At 43.5% G+C, this 26,619-nt stretch overlaps 1 protein-coding gene across 1 annotated transcript; it reads left to right on the top strand.

Moving 5' to 3' along the window:
- The first annotated feature begins 10,848 nt into the window (after positions 1-10,848).
- dap (death-associated protein) lies at positions 10,849-26,581 on the top strand. Its single transcript, XM_023822437.2, has 4 exons — positions 10,849-11,073; positions 12,108-12,198; positions 24,119-24,161; positions 26,008-26,581. The coding sequence occupies exons 1-4, from the start codon at positions 11,019-11,021 to the stop codon at positions 26,125-26,127; spliced, it is 309 nt and encodes a 102-aa protein (XP_023678205.1). The 5' UTR covers positions 10,849-11,018; the 3' UTR covers positions 26,128-26,581.
- Positions 26,582-26,619: the final 38 nt, after the last annotated feature.

Raw genomic sequence — 26,619 nt, 5'->3', positions numbered from 1 at the left:
GAGTCACTTGTTTGCTTGCTTTCCCTAATTTAATTTTACCCTGCATTGCTGTTTGAAGAAGCCCCAATTCAATCTCTGTTCTCATTTCATGGTGCAAATACCGATGGACTGCCCCCTTCTCCTCCTGAAATTTTCTGTTTTTCTTGCACTTGTTTCAGGCATTATTCTTTCAGGGATTGAATCACGCGCTGAATCGGGCTCTGATCCATGCCTTCACTGAATGGCCCATGCGAGAGGTATTATTTTTAACACACAAAGGTGATGGGTTGTGAAGGCAAGGTTTCTAAATATATTTTGGAGAAGGCAAGGCAGCCGTTCTGCAACTGATATCAGCTACACTTGTTACACAAACATATGGATATTTTAGTTAAATGGATCTTGTTTGCTTTGATGGTTATTGATAGAAACAGAGGGTACATTTGTGGTTCAATTGTAACAATGTGAAACAGTCCATAAGTTAGAGCTTCCATTGCAACAATGGAATGAAATGCATTGCATTTCTTTGGAAATATGAAATAGCAGCAATGAACTATTAAAAGAAAATGCCAAACGTTGGAATAGCCAGAGTTATGTGTATTTTAAAATAGATATGATGATCATGAACCTGCAATAATGACTCATTACACACGTCTGCTTTGTTGTAAGCGAGCCACTTAACGTTGGCTAGGAAATGCCGTGTGTCATGTTATTGCATCCAGCTACTCTTGCCAAATCCATAGCTAAGATCCTGAACAAGAACAAAACATTGTTAAAAATATCGGACCTCTCAAAATGCTGTTTTTGGTAATATTAAAAATCTGTCATTGCTAAAAAATAAATATAGGTAACTAAAATATTGTTTCTCGCTCGTTGGATGACACCAGATGACTTGTCACGTAGCTGCAGTCAAAAGAAGCAAAGCTTTCACATATCGGTTTTCCGCCACATATTATAACGACAGTTCTGTTTTGTTTGCCAGATTTCACAGTAAGAGGTTTTCAAAAAGGGGAACAGATTTATTAAAGCTTGAGAACTGAGCTGAAATTAGCTATACTCAAAGGGCAGTAGAGGTACTCTTGTGAGAACTGGATTGGATTCAAAGTGCCATTTGTAAAATGTCAAAGTCGAAGAAGCAGGGATACATTCATTCTGAACCAGGGAAGAAGGTGAGATCACTCGAGTGAGTAGGGAGACATTGGTTGCAGCCAAACTCCAGCAAGCTTGACGGGATTAGTATTCAACAGTGCAGCATCCCTTTGCAGCCTCCAGCATCTCAGTCACCCGCTGGCAAGGTAAATCCCAGTCAGGCACCCAGTTCCACTTGACTCCCTACACAAGAATCCATTTAGTATGACCTGGGAGGCCAAAAAATAGCCCAGGGAACGAAATCCTTAACACAACACGTAATCTGTGGGTTCTTCGGTGCCTAGGTTTGGACCATTAAATACTTAGTCTCCGCTGAGCCATGATGATGTACAGTAGGGTTTGGGTATGCTGTGTGAATCAGTCTACAAAACACACAATGCCCCATGGGTATGATGTAACTCATTTCGCTCTAAGCCTCCCTCCCTATACAATACATTCTGTTCCCAAGTATCAGAAACTTCTTTATTTTAGACTCATTGCACCGACTGGATTTATGCGTCACGAGGAAGAATACTCCAACAGGTTTTCTTCACAACGATCCTCAGTGAGTGGATTTTATGTACTGCCTAATAAATCCTGGCTGCTGAAAATACTGTGCCATCTCTACCTCCCATTTTCTCAGAGCCCTTACTTCATTTTGTTGCCCTTTCGTCGCCGCACTTTTTCAATCATGTTTTTGGAAAAATTACGAATTGGTGTCGAGAGGGAGTACTCGAAAACACGAGGATGTTCGAAACTTGAGCACCAGAGAGGACAAATTAAGGAGGTGATGCAGAGGGTTGAGGGCATGTAACAGCATATTATTAAAGCCATTTGAAACACACTGTGAAACAATGTCACAATATTGATAGAAGAATATCGATCCACACTCACAAATGAGTCTCTTCTAATTCTCCTGTACTTCTAGACACAGCAAATCACTGCTGGTGCCAAGTGCATGAAGTAACATAATTTTTGTCATTTCCCAGTAAAGACAACTGGCGATTCAAGTCTGTAACAGGGCAGATTGCTCCAACACCTTCCAGCTCCAGTACAATCTTCACAATTTAATTTATCCAAGTGGTCTGAAGAGATTAAATCCATATGGGTGGATTTTTCATCTAATCTTAAAAGCAATACTAGTTATATTGTAGGTAATCTCATTAGATTTTTTTACCGCCACATATTCTTTGAGATGGCCTCTTTGATGGTAGCATCATGAAACAATTAAAATCCCTTAATCCCGATGGAGAGCAGGAGTGAGTCATCATTAGCCCCCATTGCATCGCTTGGTGTTTGAAGTCCAGCTCATAGTCCAAAAGGTGCTTCAAGTTATGAAAATAATGGTCTGATGATCCTCTGTTAAAGATCTCTGTCAATGTGAAATCAACAGTCGAAAGAAGCATATACACGTTTTCCGCATACAAAGACCATAAAATAGAAGTCACGGCATAATAAGTACATCTATAAATCTAAGGTTGGCTCAAGGTGTAAGACTATGATCGCTTGCATATTCTACTTGTAATAAGGTTTAATTAATTATTAATTGATTATTGTGAGGGGGCAGCACGGTGGTGCAGTGGTTAGAGTTGTGGCCTCATACCTCTGGGACCCAGGGTCAAGTCTCTGTCAGGATTCCACGTGTGTGGAGTTTGCATGTTCTCCCTGTGTTGTTGTGGGCTTTCCTCTGGATACTCCAGTTTCCCCCCACAGTCCAAAAACATGCTGAGACTAATTGGAGTCGTTAAATTGCCCGTGTGTGAGTGAGTGAGAGAGTGGATGGTGTGTAAGTATACCCTGTGATGGGTTGGCACCCCATCCTGGGTTGTTCCCTGCCTTGCACCCATAGCCTCTGGGATAGGCTGCAGACCCCCCACAACCCAGAATAGGATAAGTGGTTTCAGAGAATGGATGGAATGATGGATGGATGATTATTGTGAATAAAGAATATGTGATGCATATTCATTTTCTCTGAATCACTCATCCCCATTTCCTGTCACCCAAAATCAAGACATTTTAAGAGGTTTAAAAGCGCGTTTGTTACAGCTACTTTTTTCCCAAGCATACTACTCGACTGCCTTACTACTCGACTGCCTTATTACTCGACTGCCTTACTACTCGACTGCCTTACTACTCGATTACCTTACTACTCGACTGCCTTACTACTCGATTACCTTACTACTCGACTGCCTTACTACTCAACTGCCTTACTACTCGATTGCCTTATTACTCGACTGCCTTATCTAAAAGAGGCAGTGAAGAATTTTCAGTTTTTCAATATTGTTTTTTTATTCCTCTAAAAAATTACTGCAAATCACTGTAACATGCTTTATGACAAACTTACTTGTAAAAATGTGCTATGCTGCATTAAATTTAGTTTCTGGATTGACCCACATTACACTATAATGTTACAAACCACATAATCATCTGTATTTTCTGGATCTGAGCATTGCTTGTGATTAATGCTCATACAAGGATGCAAAGACATCTTTGAGAGGTTTCAGTCTCCCCTCTAGTGGTCATAGTAGATCCTTTATTAGAATTAAATTATTTATTACACTGACTGATTATGCCAAAATATTCACGATTATTTAACATGCTTGCTCATTTACTTTGGAAATATCGTGCATTTATTTAACTTTTTTATTGTCTTTTTAACAGTGGATTTCCTTGAACTTTAAATATAATTAAACTGAGAAACTAATAAAACGTAGCTGGAAGGCAGTGCACTGGATTTACAACACCTGAGAAAATGGGCACATGACTGCGAAACAAAAGCCTGTGTGATAATCATTTTATCTCTGCTTTGTTTTAATCATGTTTTGTTTTAATCTGAAATTAAAATTCGATTAACTGCCTGGCCTTACGTGGACACAGCGCCATTTCTACGTTTTAAGCCAACAGAAATCCATTCCCTGCTGGATGATGTGTGGGACATGCTTGTCAAAGCTCATGTGATAATATCAATAATATCTACATTTTTTGTAGATTACTTCTGTTATGCAAGGGCGTTGACAAATGTGTTTGCCCATGAGCCAGTCTATAGTTTGACTCATGATCTCAGACCTCATAATCATCCCAGAATTTTGTTGGATTTTGGAGATAATTGAGGGGCAAAATCTTAAACACCTTTGAACTTAATGTCTTGTGTGCTCGTTGATTGTTGTGAAAGGTGTGAATATTGTCACTTCAGTTCCTGCTGGCATCTTAGGCTTCTCATAATGATGTGTCAGCCAAATTTCTTTGGAAAAGCAATTAAATCAGAGCCACAACTACAGGTATTGTAAAGGGATCGCTCTTCATCCTATAGCCATCAGAACAATATATTCTTCCAATTGATATTCAATGTCATATGCAGTTCCTTGTAAAAACATTTATAGCTTTGCAATATAAATATCAACTTATTTATAGTTTACTTTTTGGTAGTAAGTAATAGGTATTTTAAGTATAACAGAATATGGGATTTGCAAAAAAAAAGAAGGAAAACAAGAAGAAAGGAAACACAACTGACACAGGTGATAAGGATTGTCCTAATGAGGAGGGTAACCGTCCTCTAACTGATGGCCTCCATGTGTGCTCCATTCAAGTGATTGCAGGATTTTCTGGATAAATGCCGCTGTATGGCTTCATTCAGAGCTTACTGCTCAATCAGCGAATGTGCAGGAAAGGCAGTGAAGCTACAGGCTAAAGTAGCATTATGAAGAGGTTTATAGAATGTAAAAAGAAACGAGAATGCTAACAAAAAATCGGTTCGAATAGGCTGGCGAGCCCTACTACTCAATCTTCAAGAAATGTAAGCTTTTAGAAAGCAAAGGGAAGCTTGTTCTTCAGAGCAACCCAAGGGAATCTTCAGCTACTATGGCACGAACCTTAAAAGAAGTAGGCTTGTCTTCCTTAAGCACAGGGCCTGAAGGAGTGATTGGTAGCCAAACCTAAGCTCCAGAGCCTGAGCCGTGATCTAAAGGCTGCAGCCCACAAGCTCTATTCAAGCAACGAGTCTGGCAACTGGCATGTCAATCCTGAACAGTGTGTGAAGCTCCTCTGTTTACCAAAAGAGCTCTTGCTGTAGCAAAAGGTGGATCTGTTTTTGATTCGTCAACTGCTGATACTTGTCTTTTAATGGGAAAAATTCTGATTTTGGCTTAAACTATAACATTCCTGCAGCATTTGGAAATATCTGAAATATGTTTTAAGATACTGTACGATTTTCTGAGGCTGCCTTTGTGGCATTAATGACACTTTACCAGGTGAAAGTGTGGCCATTCTTGACATTTACTTGCCTAAAAGAGTGGAGTGACAAATTCTATTGTATGATACTGAGAAATGTGAAAATGAGATTTGGAAAAGGACGTGCTGCACCCTATTAGGAGACATCAGAAGCACCCCCGGGATTTGAGTCAGCAGTTTGTCTGGCTTGAATTCACTAGCTGCTATCTTCTCTATCACAACTCCCCCTGATTAAAAACAGTGGTGCTTTGAATAGGTCAGCAATTTGAATAAGGGATTTTCAGCGACCATATTTATGACCACCAGTACTGTTTGCATTTACACAGCACTGCAACAGAGTGTATTTACACAATCCTAGATGGCATACCCTACTACACACCTAGGACATATAATATAGCCTAAATAATATCAAAAAGTACAGCATAGCAAGTACTTGAACCATAGTTGTTTATTATTATCAAGTATTACGAACTGTATAGTACATAATTGGATGTGCTATACTTTTACTCGACTGGCAGCGCAGTTTGTTTATGCCAGAATCACCACAAACACGTGAGTAATGTGTTGCACAAGGATATTACAGTGTCTACGACATCGCAAAGCAACAGGAATTTTTTATCCATCCATCCATCCATTTTCTGAAACCGCTTGTCCTATTCAGGGTCGCAGGAAGTCGGGAGCCTATGTCAGACACTACAGACATAACTCCATTATAATCTTACGGGACCGCAGTTGTATATGCAGTCCGCCGTTGACCGAAACATCATTAAGTGGTGCATGACTGTCCTGCTATTCTCCTCACAAGGGGCTTCAGGCCAGTACATTGGATCCTTGTAGACATGCTACTATGGGTCTATACTCCAGTTTTCATGCCATGTCGAGCCTAAAATTATGTCAGCCACGGGGCTTTATATGGACAGACTTTAGCTGACACTACTCTCCAGCAACGCCCAGCAGGCCAAGTGTGGAAGGAACTTACTAAACAAGCATAACCATCCAGAACACAAACAATCCTGTTCCCTGGGAAAACAGAGTGACGTACAACATAGCAACCGCATAGCAACCCCTATTGTGGGCTTGTTTTAAAGCCAGCATGCTTTTAATCAGAAATTAATATTTGTTTCTGACTGAATGGAATGACTCGGTTTTTAACAAGCCAATCAATGGAGTAAATGGAATTATTTGTATGAGTGACTGTTCTCTTTCACAATTGTGTACTCCTCTATCATTGGCTAAGCAGATTCTATTTGTCTAACAGTCGCACGTTCGCGCAAAAGACAAGAAGGCCTGGATGATAAGATGGGGATTGGTATGAGAGCAGAACAGGCATAAACAGGTGCAATGCATCGGCAGAAATGACAACTATCATGTAACACAGCAAGCCTTCCCACATGCTCTCATACTCAAAAACAGAGCTGTTATATTTGAATATACTGACATTTTGTTTCTTAGAATTTTAAATTAAACTGTATTTTTAAAGATCGAAAGCCCATAGTAGTCACTGTTTCCTATGTATTTTGGATTATCCATCTCTCTTCTAACCACTTGAGTCAATCAGGGTCTCAGGGCAATTTCTGGAATATGAAATGTGAGAATTCTTCTTATAGGGCATATAATTGGAATTCATTCCCTGTGAATGGATTATGGCAGATGAGATTGAATCTCATTACGCCATAGTAAATAACATCAATAGACGATGCTATGCATATACTCAAAAAGGTGAACTTTATGTATTAGGGTTATATTGCATATATAACATTTCGTACTTGAGGTAAAACCTATGACTATCCATCTTCTGTGGCCGCTTCTCCATTACAGGGTCATGGTGATATTAAAGTAAACAATCAAATTAATGCCTATGACTTTATTGGAACAGATAAAATAAATATTAACTTCATAAGTATATACTGAACAACAGAGACTTTCAGACCAAGGCCTGCTTCACAGGACACTGACTGAGCGAAGGGGGTGGGATTATTGCCAAAGATTCCTTGAGGACAATAATATAACATCTCTAGAGGTATCATGTCAAAATGATGAAGATACCTCTAACAGAGCTGTCATCTTTGGAATGGCTGATTGCAGGCTACTTTCTCAAAGGACAAAACTCTGAAGAACAGGAACTAGCTCTTCTCACTTTGAAATTACTTCTGGCTCTTTTACATCACAAAATTTTTTGTTTTGACCTTTGAACTTTCCCCACTATTTCTACTTTCTGCAGGTCCTCAAAGCATGAAATCCTTAGATAGCGCCCTCTCTCTGCACCAAGAGAATTTCAGCAAAGATTATCGTATGGTGAAGGTTGCCCGGCTCTGGCACGTTATTGCATAACCCCACAGCTCGAATCATGCTGGTTCATCTGCTTTTGATGGTCCTGAATGACATTGAGAAGAACTTAAAAACCTGCTGGAATTCTTGAGCAATGGGACCATAACAATATAAGAATATTATTATTATTATGACTATTAAGAAGTCGAAGAAGCGTAAGGGGCTTCTTCTGTTTTGAATCAAACTTCAGCTTTATGGGGCATTGCCACATTTGGGTCTTTTTAATCTTCCGTGACAAGGACAGAGGCGATTCTACGGACACGGGGGGGGGGGCCCTAGGCAAAAAATCTCCATGGAGCCCTTAAATGTACCCCTCCCGACATGGTAACATTTATGACCACTATTTTAACATGAAATCTAAACTAATAACATCAACAATTTGCTGTGAAAAACAGAATACAGAAATAAAGGGTGCTGCATAAAGGTGCTACAGTGGATGGGTATGTATCTCAGTAGGAAGGACTGTTACCGCCTGCTCCATTACCCCCTTTGTGCATGTGGAGCTTGCATGTTCTCCTCAGAGCATCTGGGTTTTGCTCTGGATCCTGCACTTTCCTCACATGGTCCAAAGACATGCATTTGGTATCTCTAAATTGCCCCTAGTTTATGAAGGACTGATAGCCCATCCAGGGTGTTCCCTGCCTTGTTTCAAGTGCTGCCTGGCATAGGATCTAGGCCCCCGTATGACCCTGTCCAAGATAAGCATTCAAAAGAACCAGGGTACACGAGAGGGATTATATCTCGCAGCTGGCTTGGGAACATCTGGGCATCTGCCAGAATGAGTTAGCGTCTGTGCCCTTGGAAGAGGAGCCTGGACTGACCTCCTCAGCCTGCTTCCACCACAGCCGTACCCACTGCGGCACCATGACGGAAATGAGTTTGTGTGAGCATATCACATGCAAGTCCAACATTTCACAGCTATATTTCTCTGCGAGTGTTTTCACGCCGGGGCCTTTCCACCACTTGATGTATAACACCATGATTTACAGTGATGGGTGAATATCAAGTAGCACCACACAGCAAAATCTCGGAAACAACCAAACACACACAGACACAGACACACACAGACACAGATATATATATATATATATATATATAATCATTTCCAAACATACTAGGGATAAGATACATGTATTTATTGTATTATACTGTTCTATCAATTATTCATCTTAAAAAAATAAATAATAGTCATAATAAAATAACATGTGGAATACTGAAATATTGGAAATGTATGCATGTATCTTTGGAAATTTGCATTTATATTATTTACAAATTTAGGTTATATTTGATAGTATTTTAAATGAATGATTTGGGATGTTCTATATCAATTTGAAATTCATTTTTTATGTACTCTTTTTCAGCTGAAATGCCATCAGTGTAATGTTTTATTAGCTGTCTAGTTCCAATAATGCAGCATTTCAGAGTTCCTGTCGGTAGGCATGCCCTACAGCACTGGCTGAGTCTCCATAGCGGCATGCAGAGATTCGGTAGGCATCTCTGCTCTGTATTGAACACACTTTATGCCTGTCTGGGGCCAGCAGTTGATAGCAGACGTCTGCTTCACTTTATTGCAAATTAAGTGATAACTGAACTACACAGAATGAATGTCCAGTGGATTTTCCTGGAGGCTGAATGCCCTTTGGATGTGGTTGTTCCTTGTGGCTAAATGGGCATCTTTGTCCTGTTGTGCCAGTGAACCTTTCGTATTTGGGGTAGCCCCCTTGATTGATACACCTGTCCATGATCCAGGTTGTTTGGAGAGACTTGGCTGTTGCTTCCTTTAGGTTTCTGACAAGCTTGCCATTGGTCTGACATGGCTGGAAATTCCTCTGGCACATGGAATGATACAGCCAGCAGTGATGGTGTCAGATTGGCATAAAGTCTGTGACATCCTCAAAGGGAGTTAGAATATCATTATCGGTGCGGGCAACGGTCCTGACAACAGCGTGTCCAACTTTGCTTCATCCCTAATGAGGAATTCATTATCAGTTGGCAGCATTGTTACAGTGGCAGGTTGCAGATTGTGTGTTGCCTTTAAAGAGATGAAAAAGCTGACCTCATGCACCAGGCAACATTGGAGACTTTGGACATGGTCAGATTGACATTATCCACAGATTTAAAATGACCTTTAATAGTAAGAGAATCTCACGGCAGGAAAATTTAAACAATATCCTGAGTGTCACTTACGGGGTGCAGAAATTTCTTCTTCAAAGGACAATAGCTCATTTTCAGAATTTGGGACCTGTTAATACACCACGTATTCTTCCAGGAGCCTGAATTTTATTCGTTACAGTGCCACTGCGTAGAGTCCATTTATGAAGGATGAATCAGTTCAAAGAATTGAATCTTGTTTGCTCATTTGATGAGAGATAAACAGCGACAGAGACATATGTACTGTAAACAAAAAATTCTCTAAGAAAGCTCATTCAAAGCAGACATATTTGAAAAAGATAGTGAGCTTGACAGTTGCTGAGTGGGTCCCGGCTCTGGCTTTTTGTTCCATTTCTCAGTGCTCCATGTTCTGTGGGATGAAGGAGATACCCTCCGCCCCCCCCCTGTCAAAGACAGTGATGTCACTAAATTGCTGTGTGTGTACTTTCTGCCTGGGTTAGGCTCCAGGCGTGCTGCAATCCCACACAAGGTGAGGAGTTGCAGGAAATGAATGGATTTAACTCTGTTAACATTTCAGCATGAGTCAGATCCATCTAAATCTCAGGGCAGAGTATTCAGGTTAAAATAAAATTGATTTTTTTTCTCTCAAACATCAGACAATGACTACAGCGGTTTGTTTCATAGAATCAAATTATTTACTTTGTGCTCATAGGTATGATGCAAAGTAACAGAATCATTAATAATAGTGCATTAAAACACCTTTCCCCCCCTATTAATGGTAATGATTATTACTTTATTTATAATTTACTTCATTATTTCTTCTTCAAAGAGGACCTAGTGGCATAACACAATTGCTTACAGTATGTTAATATTGAATATTGACATATCACCTTTTAGGGGTTTTCATGATTCTCTTCCTGTGTACTTTTTAGCAGACTACAACCTGGAGGTTGTTTTTATATTAACACAAAACCGGCACATCCAGCGAATTCATTTGACCCATGTGCCTATTAGTCCCGCCCCTTATCTCAGTTTGACTCCGCCCCGAGCCAATGCTCGGTCCCGCTGACCGTATCCTGTGACGTCATCAGCCAGTGTTGCCAAACAGCGAGACGGGAAAAGCCACGTTGACCGTGCCACCCGAAGTCCGCTGTGAACCTGTCCATACGGAAGCGAGGCGAACCTCGGGGGGGGATAAAAGCGCACATATTTATTCGCTTTAAGCGCCGCGTTTCATTTCTGCAAGCATGTCTTCGCCACCGAAAGAGAAAACGGAGACGAAAGCCGGACACCCCCCTGCTGGTACTAAACCCGTGCTGTTACTCTGGGCTGGGATCGGAACCGCGCCGAGCCGAGCCCTGCCGAACCGAGCCGAGCCTAGCCATGCTGTGATTTCAGAGTCCGCCTGCTGCCTTTTCCGACTTGCACCGTATTCTGACTTCCATCCGTTAAGTGTCGCGAATCGTATCACTACTAGATTAGTTAGCTAGCCTGGCTTTTGCTAAGATACTATAATAATTATTATTATACTTATTGTTATTATTACGTATTGCCCTCACTTTGCATGCTGCGAGCTACACCTCGCTGATCCCGGCTCCGTCAGCCTACGTGCCCGCCCCCGTTCCGCCTGTCCGAGTCCGTTAGCTCGCTAGCCGCAGGCAGGCCGGTCCTGACACGGTACCTTCTCCGGATACCTGCCTCAGTGTCGGCCCCGCGATGCGTTTTTTACTTTCACTCAACACCCTCCTTCTCTGTTGTCGCTTTAGATCGGCGCTTTGGACTGCAGCAGCCTGTATTTCCTAGCATTGACCGTGAAAAGCAAATAAAACATCGGCTTCACGTTGTATGTTAAGCGCCACTTTGTTTTTTAACGAACAAGCCGCATTTATACTGTTAGAGGTTTAAGGTTTTGCATGTGGTCCAAAGGCCACTGCGCCTGCCAACGTGGGCTGTTATTTTAGGACGCATACGTGTACATCAGCCACCTCAACTGCAGTTCCGGGCTCTTCGACTTATTGTAATATTTGTCTTGATAAATTTGTTGGATGTATTCAGCCCTTATCAACGCAAAGCAAATTGTGTTGCTTTGTTGACTGTTGATTTAAGGTTGATACTATGATTGCACGTACGTGTAATGCCCTCTAATGACTTTGTTGCATTGAAGAGGTCTCCGCTATAGCCTAAAAATAGTTTTAGTGTGATACTACGATTAGGGGATGTAGAGGGTGTTTTATTTGGGATTTATTTCTGACGTTATCAGGAGAATGAATCACTGTGGCTGTAATGTCATTTACATTGCAAGTAGAAAATTGATTATGGCTTATCTCCCATGACAGTGAAGGCGGGGGGGATGAGGATAGTGCAGAAGCACCAGAGCGGCCCGGAGCCGATACCGGACAAGGACAGCAAGGAGTTTGAGAGCAGCAGGTAAAAAAATGGCCCATGGGCTCCGAGGTGTGCATCTGCACCGAAATGGGTGTGATTTCCCTGCCTAATCCCCAGCTTCCAACAAACCTGCCTTTTAAACTGGCAAATTTAACACTAAAAACAAAGTTCGAGACCTGTCTTCACTGTAGCTCTGGAATCTATGCATTTGCGTCTTTAAGAAAAAGTTTGGGTAAAGTACCGTCAGTCCATTTGATTATTTCCAGAGAATATAACAAAAATACTGATGTAATGTCCTAACTTGGAATCTAAAAGAAGTGAGAAGAGAAAAGCAATCATAAAGTACACAATTTAATATTACATAAACATCTCTTGATCAATGGGACTGATGGTATTTGGTGATATTTTACCTGCCTCTTGTTTTATTTACGCAGCTAATATTCTTTGCAGGACTATAATGACACAGTATCTGAACATGCTACCTGAAACAAGTGGAAAGGAACATTTTAAAAAAGAAATTGCCTCAAAATGCATACTTTAATATTCATTACACAATTTAAAGATGTAGTCTTATCGGTCCTGTGAGAAGAAGCATACTTGGAAAATACATTGTTGTGATTTATAAAGCATAAACTTATGTTTAATTATGCACTCTTCAGGTTGATTTTTCTACCCTGTAATTACTGGGATTTTTTTTTCCCCAGGTCGGTAAGCTTGGTGACAAGAGGCACAATGAGTGTCTCCCTGTCAGTCCATGTCCTCATGCTCTGTAATGGGAAGTCAAAGGGCCCCTATTTATCACCGGGACAAGGGGGTTTATTCATTGCCTAATTTGTCTGTTTCTACCTTGCAGACGTGTTCAGATGGTACAAAGCATGTCCGACAAGGATAGATGATTTCTGTCCTTCGAAGTCATGAGTCATATTTGCAAAAAAATAACTGCTGCTTTTCAGTTTGCTATACCACGAATGAGCTGCCATTTTGTCCTTGGAGTCCATGTATCAGTCTTTTAGCTTCGTCTGCTTGTGGAATTTCTGTATCTTTTTGCCCTTGAGGCTCACCTGTTTGCAAGGTTTTTCAAGGCCAAAGCAAAGTACTTATTTTCCATACGGCCAATTCATGTACCTGGTTGCTTGTTCCCCACCCGCCCCCCCAAGTTGAGCTTTGAGCAGGGGTGCGGTTCCCACCAGACCCAGAGCGTGGGCCTTTTGGCGGTTGGTGTACGTGTAGGACCACCTCATCTGCTCTCCCCAGAGTGTCCGTCGCCCTTAACCTTTAACACTCTCCCAAGCCTTTGACTCCCTCTTTTCCTGCATTTACATCTGCAGGAATTTCTAAGTTAGAACCAGAGGAAGTCTTGGGTCTTGCTGTGTCCTGGTGTTAATCCCCAAGTACCTCATTGTGCCAATTGAAAAGACAGATTTCCCTTCTTATGCGGGGGGGGGGGGTGGTGGTGTTGGGTGTGTCTACCACAAAGTGCTCAGGAAGTAGCATTTTAGCTTGCTTTCTGGTAGGAGTGTCATACTGTTTCGTAAGTACTCGCTTATTTTATGGAAGAACTTCCCACAAAGCATTGCTCTTTTCTTTTTTCTTTTTCTTTTTTTTACTAGTTAATTTTTCTCCCCTTTTTTCCTCACAACTTTTAAATGGATGCCGACATAAACACCGATAAACATTTTGAAAGAAAGAGACTTGGGTGTCGTCTTGTCTTGGCTTTATGCTGGGAACGCCTGTTAAGGCCATCCTCATGCCGCTTAGTAACTCGGAGGCTGCTTCGCTCCTTTTTCTCCGCGGAGCGTTCTCCCTCTGGGAGAAGCGCGGTGAATCTGCCGACGGCAGGAAGGCGAGGCCGCCCACTTTGGTTTAGATCCCATCAACAGAAGAGCCCGATTGCCGAATCCCATTGGAGGGAGAGCGAGGCTTGGGGTCTTATCTGCGCTTGGATGGGGGATGCTCCGTGAGGACGCCGCCAGGAATCCCGGCGTCCTTATCTTACCGCATCTCGGGCTGCACTCGAGTGGATTCTTTTATTTCCGTGCTGTAGCTAAATATCAGTAAGATTTCCGGAGAAGTATTACAGACGGATGCGTGAGATGGTTTTAAATGCAAACCCGTGTGCCTGACTGAACCCCAGTTGGTTATTGAAGTGTCCGAGTATTTGGCCCTGTTTACACTTGGTCTTAACATGTGTCTCAGATGGTTGGATCACAAGGTGACAGTCGAGACATCTCCATTTCCGCCTGTATGTATCATGCATCTCCAAGGTGTCCAGCTGACCACGTGTGTTCAGATTTCATTACTGTCTGCGCTACTTCTGCTAGAAGGTCGGACAGCGCCATGCATAGCTATCGCGACGTCCTTGTCGAGGATGCATTGACACACATTAGTGTTTACAGTGCAAGAGAGATGTGGTCAAATGCATCCCGGACCACCTTGGCAAGTGATCTGAGTGATCGGCTCACAGTGCGTCTGGGTGGTTGTTTACACTTGTATTTTGCACTGTCTACTTGTGATCCGGTCATCCAAGATGCATTTTAAAGCCTAGTGTAAACAGGGCTTCTGTGTTTCCAGTCAGATTGTCTTCTGGAAATCCTGGCGACTGTTTTCTTATTCTCAAACAAGGGGGGCTTTGCTTTGTTGAGTTTGCTTGAGGTCATGTTGAATTGTTGCGATGCTGATATAGCCTCGTGTGTCTATCTGTGGATACTCTCCTTTTGCCTTCTCTTCGTGAACCGCGGGTCCCTTGTCGCATTGTGACTCATTTCTCTTAATCAGCCCCCAGGCCTCGGAAAACTCACGCGTGAGCAGAAGCTCACGGACTGCTGTTTCTGTAGTTCACACTGCAGGTGAATTCCTGGCACCCTCGCAGAGCACATGATCTGTCTTGTTGCTCCGACTTAATAGATGATTCCCAGGATGGATTGTAACGGATTACCCCTGGGGAGATGAGCACCCCAGGTACTAGAAACCTGTTTTTGTTACTTTTATTTTTTTTTTAAGAGTTTTACATAGCATATGTCGTATCTTTACCGTGCACTATTATCCTGGCATTTCTGAGTGATTGATATGAGTGAGGGAAAGCCCTCAAATTTGTACGTCTTAATCGCTTACATTTGTGTACATTTTCATGAATTATGCATGGATTAGTATTCACTTTCAGATCTGCATGTACATGTGCCGGCAGGTTAGCTAATTGCTGATCATAGGCAAAACACTTCAGCCGTTATGGCATTGTTACATTTTGTCATTCAGTAGCACGTAGACATACATGACATTAGAATTGAATGAAACTTTGCCTCTCCTTTGACAGTAGATAAGGTGTACATGGTGTAGATGTGTCCCTTAGCTGTGACATCTAGATGAATGGTCACCTTATTGGTTGTGTGTTAGTTTCTCTTTGCATGAAACCTGTTTTGCTGATGCACCTCTTACCTGTAACTTTTTAAATCCTCTTGTATTTCTGTGCAGTCGTGTACTTTAGACCCCGACTGGTCACTGTTTTTGCTTTTTTGTGCAGGATAGCAGGACATTACATTACTAGTATTTAATACGCTGCAGTTTTAAGCAATGGTTCTGTTCTAAATTGTAGATTAATGAATAGTACTTAAATTTGGGGGGAAAGTAAAGCAATAGTATGGAATGAATAATTGAGGAATAAATTGAATGTAAATTAAGCTCTACCTTGAACATGACTCATGTCATTAATGTGGGTCAGAGGGGTTGCTGTTTAACCCCTGCTTTTTTCAGTATGATTGTGAAAACGTGGCGGACTCACTATCATGAATTTTATTTGTAACCTTTGCCTAGGTTAAGTCATATGATGCGTTTCCCATAATATGATAGGAAACGAGTGTAAAATGTTAGTGCTTTTCAAATATCCCTAACTGGAGACGAGCCTGTGATTGGCTGTCGTAGCCTGCCTAATGGGGCGTGGCCTCAGAGGAGGAACCTGAACATACCGTCGGCGCGTAAGCAGCACCGTGATGTGAACTGTGAGGGTAATTGAGGTTCGTCTCCTGGGCTGTTTAAGAGCCCTGGAAATTTCTGAATTATGAGAAATCTGGGAAAGGGGCAGAATGTTTTAGAATTTTTATCAAAGTCGTCTTCGGCTAGCTGAGTTTTGAATATGGCGCATGTAGTTCTCAGCTGTCTGACTTTCGTCTGGTGATAAAGATTGGAGGCATGTCTTACTCATTTCCCGGCGTTCTGTTTCGATCTTTCTTCTCCCAGTCTTTCTGTAAAGGAACCATGAGTAACTGGACCTGATGAAGAACAGAATGGCAGATGGAGTCAATTTGACTTCTACTGACAAGCAGAAAAGCAATCTGAAGTTTAACACAGGAGAGCAGTCAGCCGAAATGATTACAATATTGCTGTCAAGTAACTTTTAATGCAAGATCATACTGTTACTCTGTCGTCGTGGGTTTTGTCCAGCCATTATGGTGGAGGACCATCCGGTGACAGCCCCACCCGAGACCTTGCCCGCTCTGCCCCACCTCAGCCCCCTCCCCGGTCCCCTGGAGGTGGTGGTGGCTTGCGGAGGGGACAGGACAGCAGGTGGCTGCTGTAAAAATTGCACATTTGTTGGAGCAAGTCAGGCGGGATTGTCTGGAGACCACCTGTCACATGCAATTTGGCTTTTTCCGATGGATTAAATTTGAGCACGGAATGGGGTTTGGGGGGGGGCCATGGGGCAGAATACCCCCCGGCCCCGACGACGTGGCCTGCTCCTCTTAATCGGAACGTCGTTCCATCACTGCATCTGAGCCTCCCATGCAGGGTTTTTCAATGGGGGGGGCAGGCTATGCTTGCTATTAGCTGCTTGTGGGTCAGGGCACCATCGGTGCTGCTCGTATGAGCTCCGTCATAACAGCCAGGCCCTCTGACTGTGATGGAGAGGCTGCGTCTTGTACTACACTCTGATTGGATGCCTGGCGGAAGCCATGATGGGGGTCAGGGGTCATGCCGCACCTGGGGGAGGGTGAGAATGGACTGTTTAAGCGGTGTTTTCATCAAGGACGGGAACAGAAGTGTCTGGTGTTTTGAAAAGGTTGCACTGCTACCCTCCACGCATCTGGCTGATGGTCACATGACGCACCTCTGCATTGGTACACCTGCGGGCCACATGCGATGCTGCTGGTGGGTGAGTGTGTGGGCGTGTTCACTGGGTGCTCGTCGGCTGACAAAGCTGATAGAACCCATGTTCAAAACAGAGGTAAACAGTCAAGTTAAACAACCCAAAAGACAGTTCAGGTCATTTCACCTGCATTCAACACCACATCGGATTTTAATGTCTCCGTAGTAATTTATTTTCCTCATTAGAAATTCTGGGCCTGTTTAATATTAAAAATCAGTTTTACTTATGACTGAGTTTTTTCAGTCAAAACTCATTACAGAACATTTTATTCCATTTCATGAACCAAGCACTTAAACAAAAGAAAAGAAAAATAAACGTACTGCTGAGTTTACTGTCGGGATAGAACAATACACGTTAACATCTGTCGTGTGCCACATCCCCAAAGACTATCGGTATGTTGATTTTTTTTTTTTTCTTTGTGAAATTACAAGTAAGTTAATTGTCACAAAACATTTGCTTCCATTTTTCTTGCTTTTGATCAGAACTACTTTTACCCGTAAGGTACACGCTGAAACTGGAAGCCAGTGAAGTTCGGCATCCAATGTGAAGGACCTCAATTACAGGCCCCGTTTACTGGCAAACGTGAATTACACACTGCTTAGGTTTTAGTAAGTTAAGTGCCTGTTGGGGTCTTTCAGCTTAGTAAGGCTATGATGTCTTCAGCTGGAGGACAGGTTCTGTTGTTGGGGCCATCAAGGGAATTGGCCATTGAAGGGCAGAGTATGTGTGTCTCGTCCAACACACAGTCATCATCAAAGAAGTGCATTTAGCATTTAGAGAAAAAAAAAAACACTGCAGCTGACTGAGTTGGCCGCAGATGAAGGACTCACTGAGCCCATTGGCAGTGTCATTTTTGAAGGTTAAATGCACACTTTGTTCATGGTAAGAGACTTGAGCAAAGTTTTGGCTTTTCTGTTCCAGTGTAATTGTTTTTTTATTTATTTTATCCAAAGCAGCATGCAGTTTTTTGTGAAAGTAGGGTCAGACCCTGGAGCGGTTGGGAGTTAAGGGCCCAATAGCAAAATCATTCTGTAGACCCTGGGATTTGAATCGCTAGCCCTCCAATCACAGGCACAGAATCCTAACCTGCTGAGCCGCACTTGGCCACTTGGGGCTGTGCTCCGAGTCATGTCTCTATGTCTCGTGTGGTATTTCCAGTTGCTTATGAGAATCAGATCCATGTAATTACATTTTTTTATGGTGGATGGACATCTTGTTTTAGGGGTTCCTTTGGTGTGAGGCATATTTGATCACCTATAAGTTGGGTGTTGCACTGATTGTTGAACTTGCTGTTGAATCTAATGCCCAAAGTCTGTTATGTATGATGGTCACGGGTGTGTTTGAGGAGGGGAGGGCGTTGGATGTGGTGGAGATGCTGAGGTGTGACAGGAATGTCATTGTCGTTCATAAAATTTTAATTCTGTCCTCCATGTGGGTTTCAGCAGAAGTTCTGCGAGTGTTTCCTAGTTGTACAGGTGGGGCCCGATATCGCTTTTGTTCAGGCCGCTCCCAAGGTGCAGAGATTATTTTTTTTCCCTTATCTATTTCTTTTACCACATATGAGACCTCAGCGCTGACAGCAAATGAGAGCTATGCTCAGCCGTTGCCATGGCGATATTGCCCAGCTAACGTCAAGCCACTGGCGCTAATTGGCACAAACAAAACTGTTTTCGGAAAGGTTCTGCCCAAGGGTTTGAAAGCTGTTTATCACGGTCATCTTATCTCAGACTTTGGGCCGGCCTCCCCTGTGCCCACTTGAGAAGACGGAGAGAAACCGAGCAGATTGGTTCCACGTTATGGAGCATCCTCACCTTCTCCTCTTCTGAGTGTTTCATGGGGGCCCATTCACTGCTTGTTATATTTCCCAGAACAATCGATAATCTTTTTTCAGCTTTTAAAGATTATGGCACAGAGCCCAATGCATCCTTCATTTGTGTTCTCTATATGACGCACAAAAATTCAATGTACTTTGACTGCTACAGTTAATTATTCATTGGCTAGTTTTGGCAATTTTTCTTCATATACGAACAAACACACCTGTAGATCTGCTTCTAGATGGTAAGGTTATCGTTGTGCCATGAGATTCTTCGTATGCCTTTCAGCTGCAAACCACGTATCCCTTAGAGTACAGAAGTAAATGACTTAACCCCTGTGGACTGGAGTCACAAAGGCGTGCTGCTGCCCCCTTCTGGCCATCCATGTCATTGCTTCAGACCTGCTCAGCAGTACGGCATGACCGAGCATTTTAGCCCATTTGCCAGTGAATAGAGGCTCAGCTGAATAATCTGTTGGTTGAGCTTTTTAAATCGCCGTGTAATAATGGTTCACCCAGTCCCAGAGATGTTTAATATCAATAATCTTTTCATACTGCCTTTGTACAGTGCTGTAAATGTGTATTAAGGCAGAGCTGAATTCAAGTTATTGTTGCATTATTGGAAAAGTCTTTTCTCTTTAAGCTGATACTTTTCCCATGTTTTATCTCCCAAATATGTTAAAATTTAGTTTTTCTTTTTGTCTGTGGATAAGAGCCAAGTTGCCCCGTGTGTCAGTCGCTTTAATTGGCAGATGGTTTTAGCCAAATAAAACCCAAAATTTATCGTCTCATTTTTATTTCACAGAGCTGAGCAGAATGTGAGGGCAGGAACTCCATATTCCTTCCATCTGCTTTTCTTGCTCGGGGTCAGGGGGGGGAGGGGGGCTGGAGTCCATCCCAGGCAGCGCAAGGCTGAGGAGCATCCTGGGATGCCAGTCCGTCGCGGGGCTCATACCCACACATGCTGTCGTAGAGAGAGACCAGAGAGAGACCAGAGAGAGACCAGAGAGAGACCAGAGAGAGACCAGAGAGAGACCAGAGAGAGACCAGAGAGAGACCAGTTAGCATGTCTAGAGATGTGAGGCAAGAGCGCTATGTCACCCTAGAAATAATAATATTAATAATAACACAATCTGAAGGAAGCCAATTTTTTTTGTGTGACTCAAATGAGGGGTAATATTCTTCACCTCATCCTGCGTGGTCCACGTATGATTCTCAGCTGGGGCCTCAACATCTGTTTCGTCTCTTCCTTTCAAGCTGTTATTAGAGACCACAAACCTGAAATTTCGCCTCCCATCAAAGAGATTCTTTGTGATTTATTGCAATAAGCAGCTACTCTGGGTATTATTGATGGCCCTGTTAAATAAGTCAGTAGATCCCCCTGATCGTTACTGGGGCCGGAGATTATGCTGTGGAGTTCTTAAATAAAACGCAAGATGTAGAAGGAGGTGGTGCAGAATGTTTGGGGGTATCTGCTGTCGAGGCCACGTCTTCGCACGGTCGTCCCCTGCCCGCGGCGTTCACAGCTGGGCGGCGCCGAGGCAGAAGGCGGCTCTCTGTTGGCTAGGGAGCGGCGGTATTTCAGTGAAGGCCTCTTATCAGATGGCCTCTAATTGGCATTTTCGAGGCCTGCGCTGTTGGCGCCTTCTGTTCATTCTGGCGAGATTCAGGTTGTCCAGCTGCGCTTAGTGAATAATCTTCCCAGGTCGACTGCACGCACGCACGCACGCACGCATGCACGCACACACACGCACACACACGCACGCACGCACGCACACATTTATATAATTATAATATGTTCCGTAGTAACTTAAAGTGGTTGATCATGGTACTTTTTTCTTGGTTTTCAGAATTTTCTGTACTTCCCACACTAGCTGAACCGATGGAAGGGGATTTCCCTGAAGTGCCTATCTGATGTGTAAATCACCTAATCTTGCGCAATACCTAGTTATTGTTTAGTTTTGTTATTCTTATTCAATGCTTGCTCATTTCATATAACCATTTGTTTGTCTTGATTTGTTTTCAGCAGTAAAAAGGACATTATTTCTGCTGTTTCCTTTGCTTTTATGAAGGCATTTTCTGGTCATATAACTAAGCTTTTGTTATACACACATATACTCTGTGGCAAGTTTACTGGATACGCCCGCTAATTAATGCGAACATTCTGCTCCTCAGAACAGTGAATCATCTGGCTGCAACTGAATACATACAGCACACAGGCAGGGCGAAGAGGGTCAGATGCTTGATCAAAGCGATTCCGAATGTGGTGTGATGTGCCAGACTTCCAGCATCTCAGTAACCGTCCTGGGAAGTCTGATTGTCTGTTTGTAAAAAGACCATGGTGAATCACCATGCTCGGGCATGGTACAAGGCAACTGGGCCAAGTGAGAATATGCCCTAAAACAGGCCAGCAAATTTCTAATGAGCAATGGGCAACTTTTTGCGGCCATCCAGATCAGGATGAGCTGCCCTTTGTCTCAGCTGGTTGCCCGGCAACATTGCTCAAAAAGTTGCCCCATAAATCGTCACCGTAAGGTGTCGTAAAAAGATCTGCAGTGGTTCTTGAGTGTGGAGCTGCATTTCACAATCCTAAAACTGCAAATTGGGCTTTCTGTTTGGGGGGGTGCAAAAACATTTCACGAAGTTTGTGCCTTGAGAGAGCGGCATGCCACTCTCAGCCTTCAGGCAGAAGTTCCTGGGTGCTGAAATGTTTACAAAATACAGCCCCGGCCCAGTTAGGCAACAAATGTTCTGCTGGCGTCAGAGGCTTTACCGGAGCTGTGGTGGAACTCTGGTTTGTTGCAATAGGAATGTATGAATGCGACCCTGCATACCGGGCAAATGGTGAAAATGAAAGGCAGCTATCCTCACAGGATAAATAGAGGGGTAGAATGATAAAAATGTCATTAAAAAAACCTTTGCCAAACTAGAAATTAATTGAACAGATTAATATAAAAATATGCTTTTATATGGGGGAGCTGGCTCCTACGCGCCCGTTTCTGAATGTGAGGTTAGCGTGCCCACATGCTTCTGAGGTTGAGTTGGAACTTGGCCTTGGATTATCCCCCCCCCATGACTACCATACAAGACACTGTTCTCTGTCCTCTTCTAGTGTTTCTCACTATACTCCTACTGTACTCACACTATACTTCCATATGGCATGAACTGATAAATGTAGTAAGGAAAAATACTGCTGGGCTGTATGAGGAATTACAGACTTCAGTGAATGGGACCGTGGTAGGTTTGCACTGGTGCTTGTTTACTGACATGTTCACGTTCATTTAGTGCTTACATTTTGCACTGCTGTGTATTTTTACAACGTACAGATTTGATAAATGGGGTGTGTGTCTGTGCACGCAGTCAGACTTGCATTGGAGGGCCAGCCTATGAGGAACTCTGCTTTCATTTTCTGTGACTGTAAAGGAAACATGTGACTGAGAATTAATGGGCTGTGAAGCTTTAGGAAAAACCAGAACCAGAAAACCGGACTATTTCAGGGCAATTGTCACGCCTTCTGAGAACAGGGCTGGGTCCCTGATTGTGGTTGTGTCGTGTTGAGTCAGTTAATTAAACCAAACAGTCCATTTTTACTTAATACAAGACAAAGGGCGTTTAATCCTGAATTGCACTTAAAAATAGCCAGTTTTGTCATGCCCCTTCTCTGCTCCAACACATTTTTTTATGTAGGGTAATATAATGTACAAATAGCCTTGCCGATGTCTCAAGGCCCTTAATTGTCCAGAGATGTCTTACCACATGTAATTCCGATAACCTTGTGCTTCCCGCAGTCAGTGGCATGTAAATAATGTCTCTTCCAATTCAGATAAGGGTATAGAAATGTTAGACTTTAAGCCAGTGATACACAGTAGCGCTACTGAAATGCGACTGTTATTTCTCCATGGTGATCTGCATGTGCGAGGACTCGCACAGCCCACAGCTGGAACCTCCCTTGCATAGTTACTGTTGGGTTAGTGGGGTGCATCCTGTGTGTGTATGTATGTTTTTCTGTCTTTCCCTTATGTTGAGTCATATACCCCCCCCTTGCTGAATCCACAGATCAGTACTGGGGTGTGACTGCAGCAGTATTCCGGCGCCGGCTCCGTGGCGTTTATTGAATCCACGGGACACCGCTCATCATCCCTAGGGGGCTCCTTTGAGTCATGTCTGCAGACCTTCATGACTTTTATGACATGTCCAAACATGTCCGATTGGAAGGTGCTGATTGGGTTTACAGCATCTCTCTTTTTGAGTGAAGCCACTCTTTATCATTTACTGGCGCTCGGTCCTGCCTCGCAAACGATCCTCTGTCTGGATCGGTCCCTCACGCCTCTGCTTATCGTATGCACTTTCATCTCTGCTGGTTGTTGGAGAGACACGTCTCAAGCGAACATTCTGGAATTCACGTCACGCTACAGGGGGGTTTCTTTGTTTGTGTGTGTCAGCCTTGTGGAATTAAACAGGATATTACCGGGGAGGAAGGCACTGAGGCTGGGGTGCCCCTGTCAGCATGCCAGCAGAGATCCCACGGGTTGTTTTTACCAGTGTATTCAAGTATGCTTCCTTACCAGCCTTGGAGGCTCTACATTTAATATCAGCAGTGGTATTTTATTTATTTATTGTTGTAATTTAATTAGGGGCAGCCAGTTGACGTTGGGCCCCCATTGGACCCCCAGAGACTTTTTTTTTTTTTTTTCCCTCCCTATTTGAGTGTTTTTGGTTCCACTCATCTGTTATCTTATATCTTTCTCTCTCTACCTCTTCTTTCTCTCTTTCTTTGTCTTCCCTGTTTTTCAATTATTTTGTATATATCATACAGGAACATATCACAACAACCATGCAAAACACCTTGGGGCAACTGTTGTGGAAGGCGCTGTATAAAATAAATTAACTGAATATAGCACGGTCCCTCAAAGTGCGATAAGTCAGCCAGCTCTTGTATTTACGTGAAACATCATCCCTACCATCGATTGACCGAAACTTTCTGACCTTGACATCTGCCTTTTCTTTTCCAGTCCCCCGAAGGCTCCCCTCGTCATCTCAGGAGTGGTCACAAAGGTATGACCTTCCTCTTTTCTTTATTGTATTTTTATTTATGTATATTTAAATTTGGTTTGGGGGGGTGGCTTCAGACTGCGTCTTTGCTGTTGCACCACCCAGTCAGTCAGAAATTAGTTGGATCCTACAGCACATGCATCATTAAAACAAGCTTAAGCTCTCGGGTTGATCCGGGGAGGTCGGATTGTAGGGCGGGAAGTTACTTGTTGGCTGGCTGCACACCACTGCCTGCCCCTGCCGGGGTTTTAGTCCAAGACCAAAAGCCGGTAGCTGATGGTGTCCCGAGAAACATGGCCGACCAGCGCCTCAGGGTCAGTCAGTGGCAAAGACAGCAGGCGTGTCTGGAAGGAAGGACAGACGGTGTGCTAGGTCAGCGGATTTCGTGCCACGTTCGGTAGCATGCCCAGAAGCGACAGACGTGTCCTGTACATTCAGCTGAGTGACAGTTAGTTTTCTGCAGGTGTGGTGAGCGTTTGGGTCTCCTGGGAAACGCTACTGCCCTGGAATTAACAGGAAGTGTGTTTGTGTGACACACAAGTTGTTTAGCTGAAGTATCATTAAGCAGGTTTGTATGCAGTCTCAGGGTCACAATGAGACCCCCCCCCCCCCCCCCCCGATTAGTACCTGCACCTCTCACGCTGGCCACGCCCACTCCTGCCCAAGGCTGACCTTAATCTGCACTTCTTATTGTCAGTCTCACTGTAGGGAGCTCACTGTTTAAACAAGCTTTAGCGGGCTATACATTCATGTACCAGGCTGGCCTCTGATGGCCCTGAACACCCCAGCGTCTTACTCCTGATTGGACGTAATGCCAGAAGCTGAATGTAGCGGTGAGTAGAGTTGTGTTTGGCTCGGCCTAATTCTGAGCAGGGCAGCGTAGTGTCAGGGCTGTGCAGGATCGTCTTTAGGGTGGGGCAGGTGCGAACAGGCTGTCAGATAAAATAAACGGCCAAGTAAATGCTTTAACCATCCAGTCGTTCATTCAAATGCAATCTGACACTTTCTTTCCTCTGAGTGTGACTTGGGACCAGCTGAACTGTTTTTCTGGGTTCCAGAACCACAGACGACAAATAAAAAACATAGGTCTGTTTGTCATTTTGAGGCCGACTTCATATCTCACTTTGTTGTAGTGTTTGATTTCTAATACGCACCCAAAAACAGATGAAAGCATTTGGGGTAACAACCAAAACATTTTGGCTGCTTTTTGAAGGGGGCTGACTTGAAACGGAGCTCGTTTACCTTCTAGGGTAAGACGCCTGTAGAAGCTTTACTCTTTCCGTACTGCATCTGTAAGACCCGCGGCTTCTGAGTCTTTCATGTTTTATTCGTCAGAAGCTTTGAGTGTGTTATTAATTAGGCTTCCGCTAATCGGGCTGCCCTGGACGTGCACGTGAACGTGGAGAGGTACAATTCATGCATCTTGACCCTGCCCTGCTCATGGTTAGGGATGGGTGCCTTGTCTCTGGCGATTTAATAATCCTGAGCTCAGGGTTCCTGCTGATCTGACCGACAGAATGTCTCGCTCTCTGTGACAAGTTCAAGCCGGTTCTTAGTAAGATATTCCACCACCCCGGCCCTACATTTCTGTAACTACTTTGAAGTTTTGTGTTGGAAGTGTGGAGAGTTTGTTGGATGTGTCTCCTCCAGTTACGGCGTTTCACAGTTGGTTCATGGTTAGTCATGCCAGTGACATGAAGGATCCTTCAGATGATTGTGAAGCCGTTTCAGAAGTCTGAAGCCCCCCCCCCCCCTTCCCAGATGTCTCACTGGGAGATTTTGGCATTTTGGCAGCTTAAATATGACGGAAAGTGACCTCGGAAATTGATTTTATGACCTTGTGACGCAGGGCGACAAGGACTTCACCCCGGCCGCCGCCCAAGTGGCCCATCAGAAGCCCCAGCCCGCGGTGGAAAAACTGCCCCCACCTCACCACATCAACCAGCACATCCACCAGCCCCGCAAGTGAAAGGCGTCCCGGGAGGGGGGGGTGGGGGTCAGGACCGGACCACACCACCCACCCGTCCACACTCAGGTTCACAAGACAACTGTCGAGCATTCCAAGAGGTCTCTCCAATCTGCCTGTGGCATGGGGCCGCACCAGGAAGCTGGTGCCTGCCGTGAGATCACATGCAAACACAATGACCACCCCCTCCCCCTCTCCTTTGTCACCGTTGTGCAGCAAATTAACGCTAAATGTCTCATTCCTTTTAAGAAAATTAGCCACAGCTATGAGCAGCATTTGATTTATTTAGGAAGATGTAGAAAACATTTGTTTACCTAATAATTTCTGACATTAATTGTAAATTTTTGCAAATTATTTGTTTTTTGGAGAATTAACTATTTTATCGGAAATGAAGAAAGTGCAATTGTCCTTAATCTCTCGTGTTGGAGTAAAATAAACAAAAGCTTTGTTTTCCAAACTGGAGTGATTGAAGAGGTGATGAAAATGTCACAGAGC

This window comes from Paramormyrops kingsleyae, chromosome 15, assembly GCF_048594095.1.
Source record: "Paramormyrops kingsleyae isolate MSU_618 chromosome 15, PKINGS_0.4, whole genome shotgun sequence".
Lineage (NCBI taxonomy): Eukaryota > Metazoa > Chordata > Actinopteri > Osteoglossiformes > Mormyridae > Paramormyrops > Paramormyrops kingsleyae.
This window is presented reverse-complemented; position numbering and strand designations above follow the sequence as displayed.

Bases quoted from the DNA above. Each gene is read 5' to 3' on its own strand.
- dap (XM_023822437.2), top strand. From the start codon at position 11,019: ATGTCTTCGCCACCGAAAGAGAAAACGGAGACGAAAGCCGGACACCCC. The intron at 11,074-12,107 runs GTACTAAACCCG...CTCCCATGACAG, and splicing joins AGCCGGACACCCCCCTGCTG to TGAAGGCGGGGGGGATGAGG. The intron at 24,162-26,007 runs GTATGACCTTCC...CTTGTGACGCAG, and splicing joins TCTCAGGAGTGGTCACAAAG to GGCGACAAGGACTTCACCCC.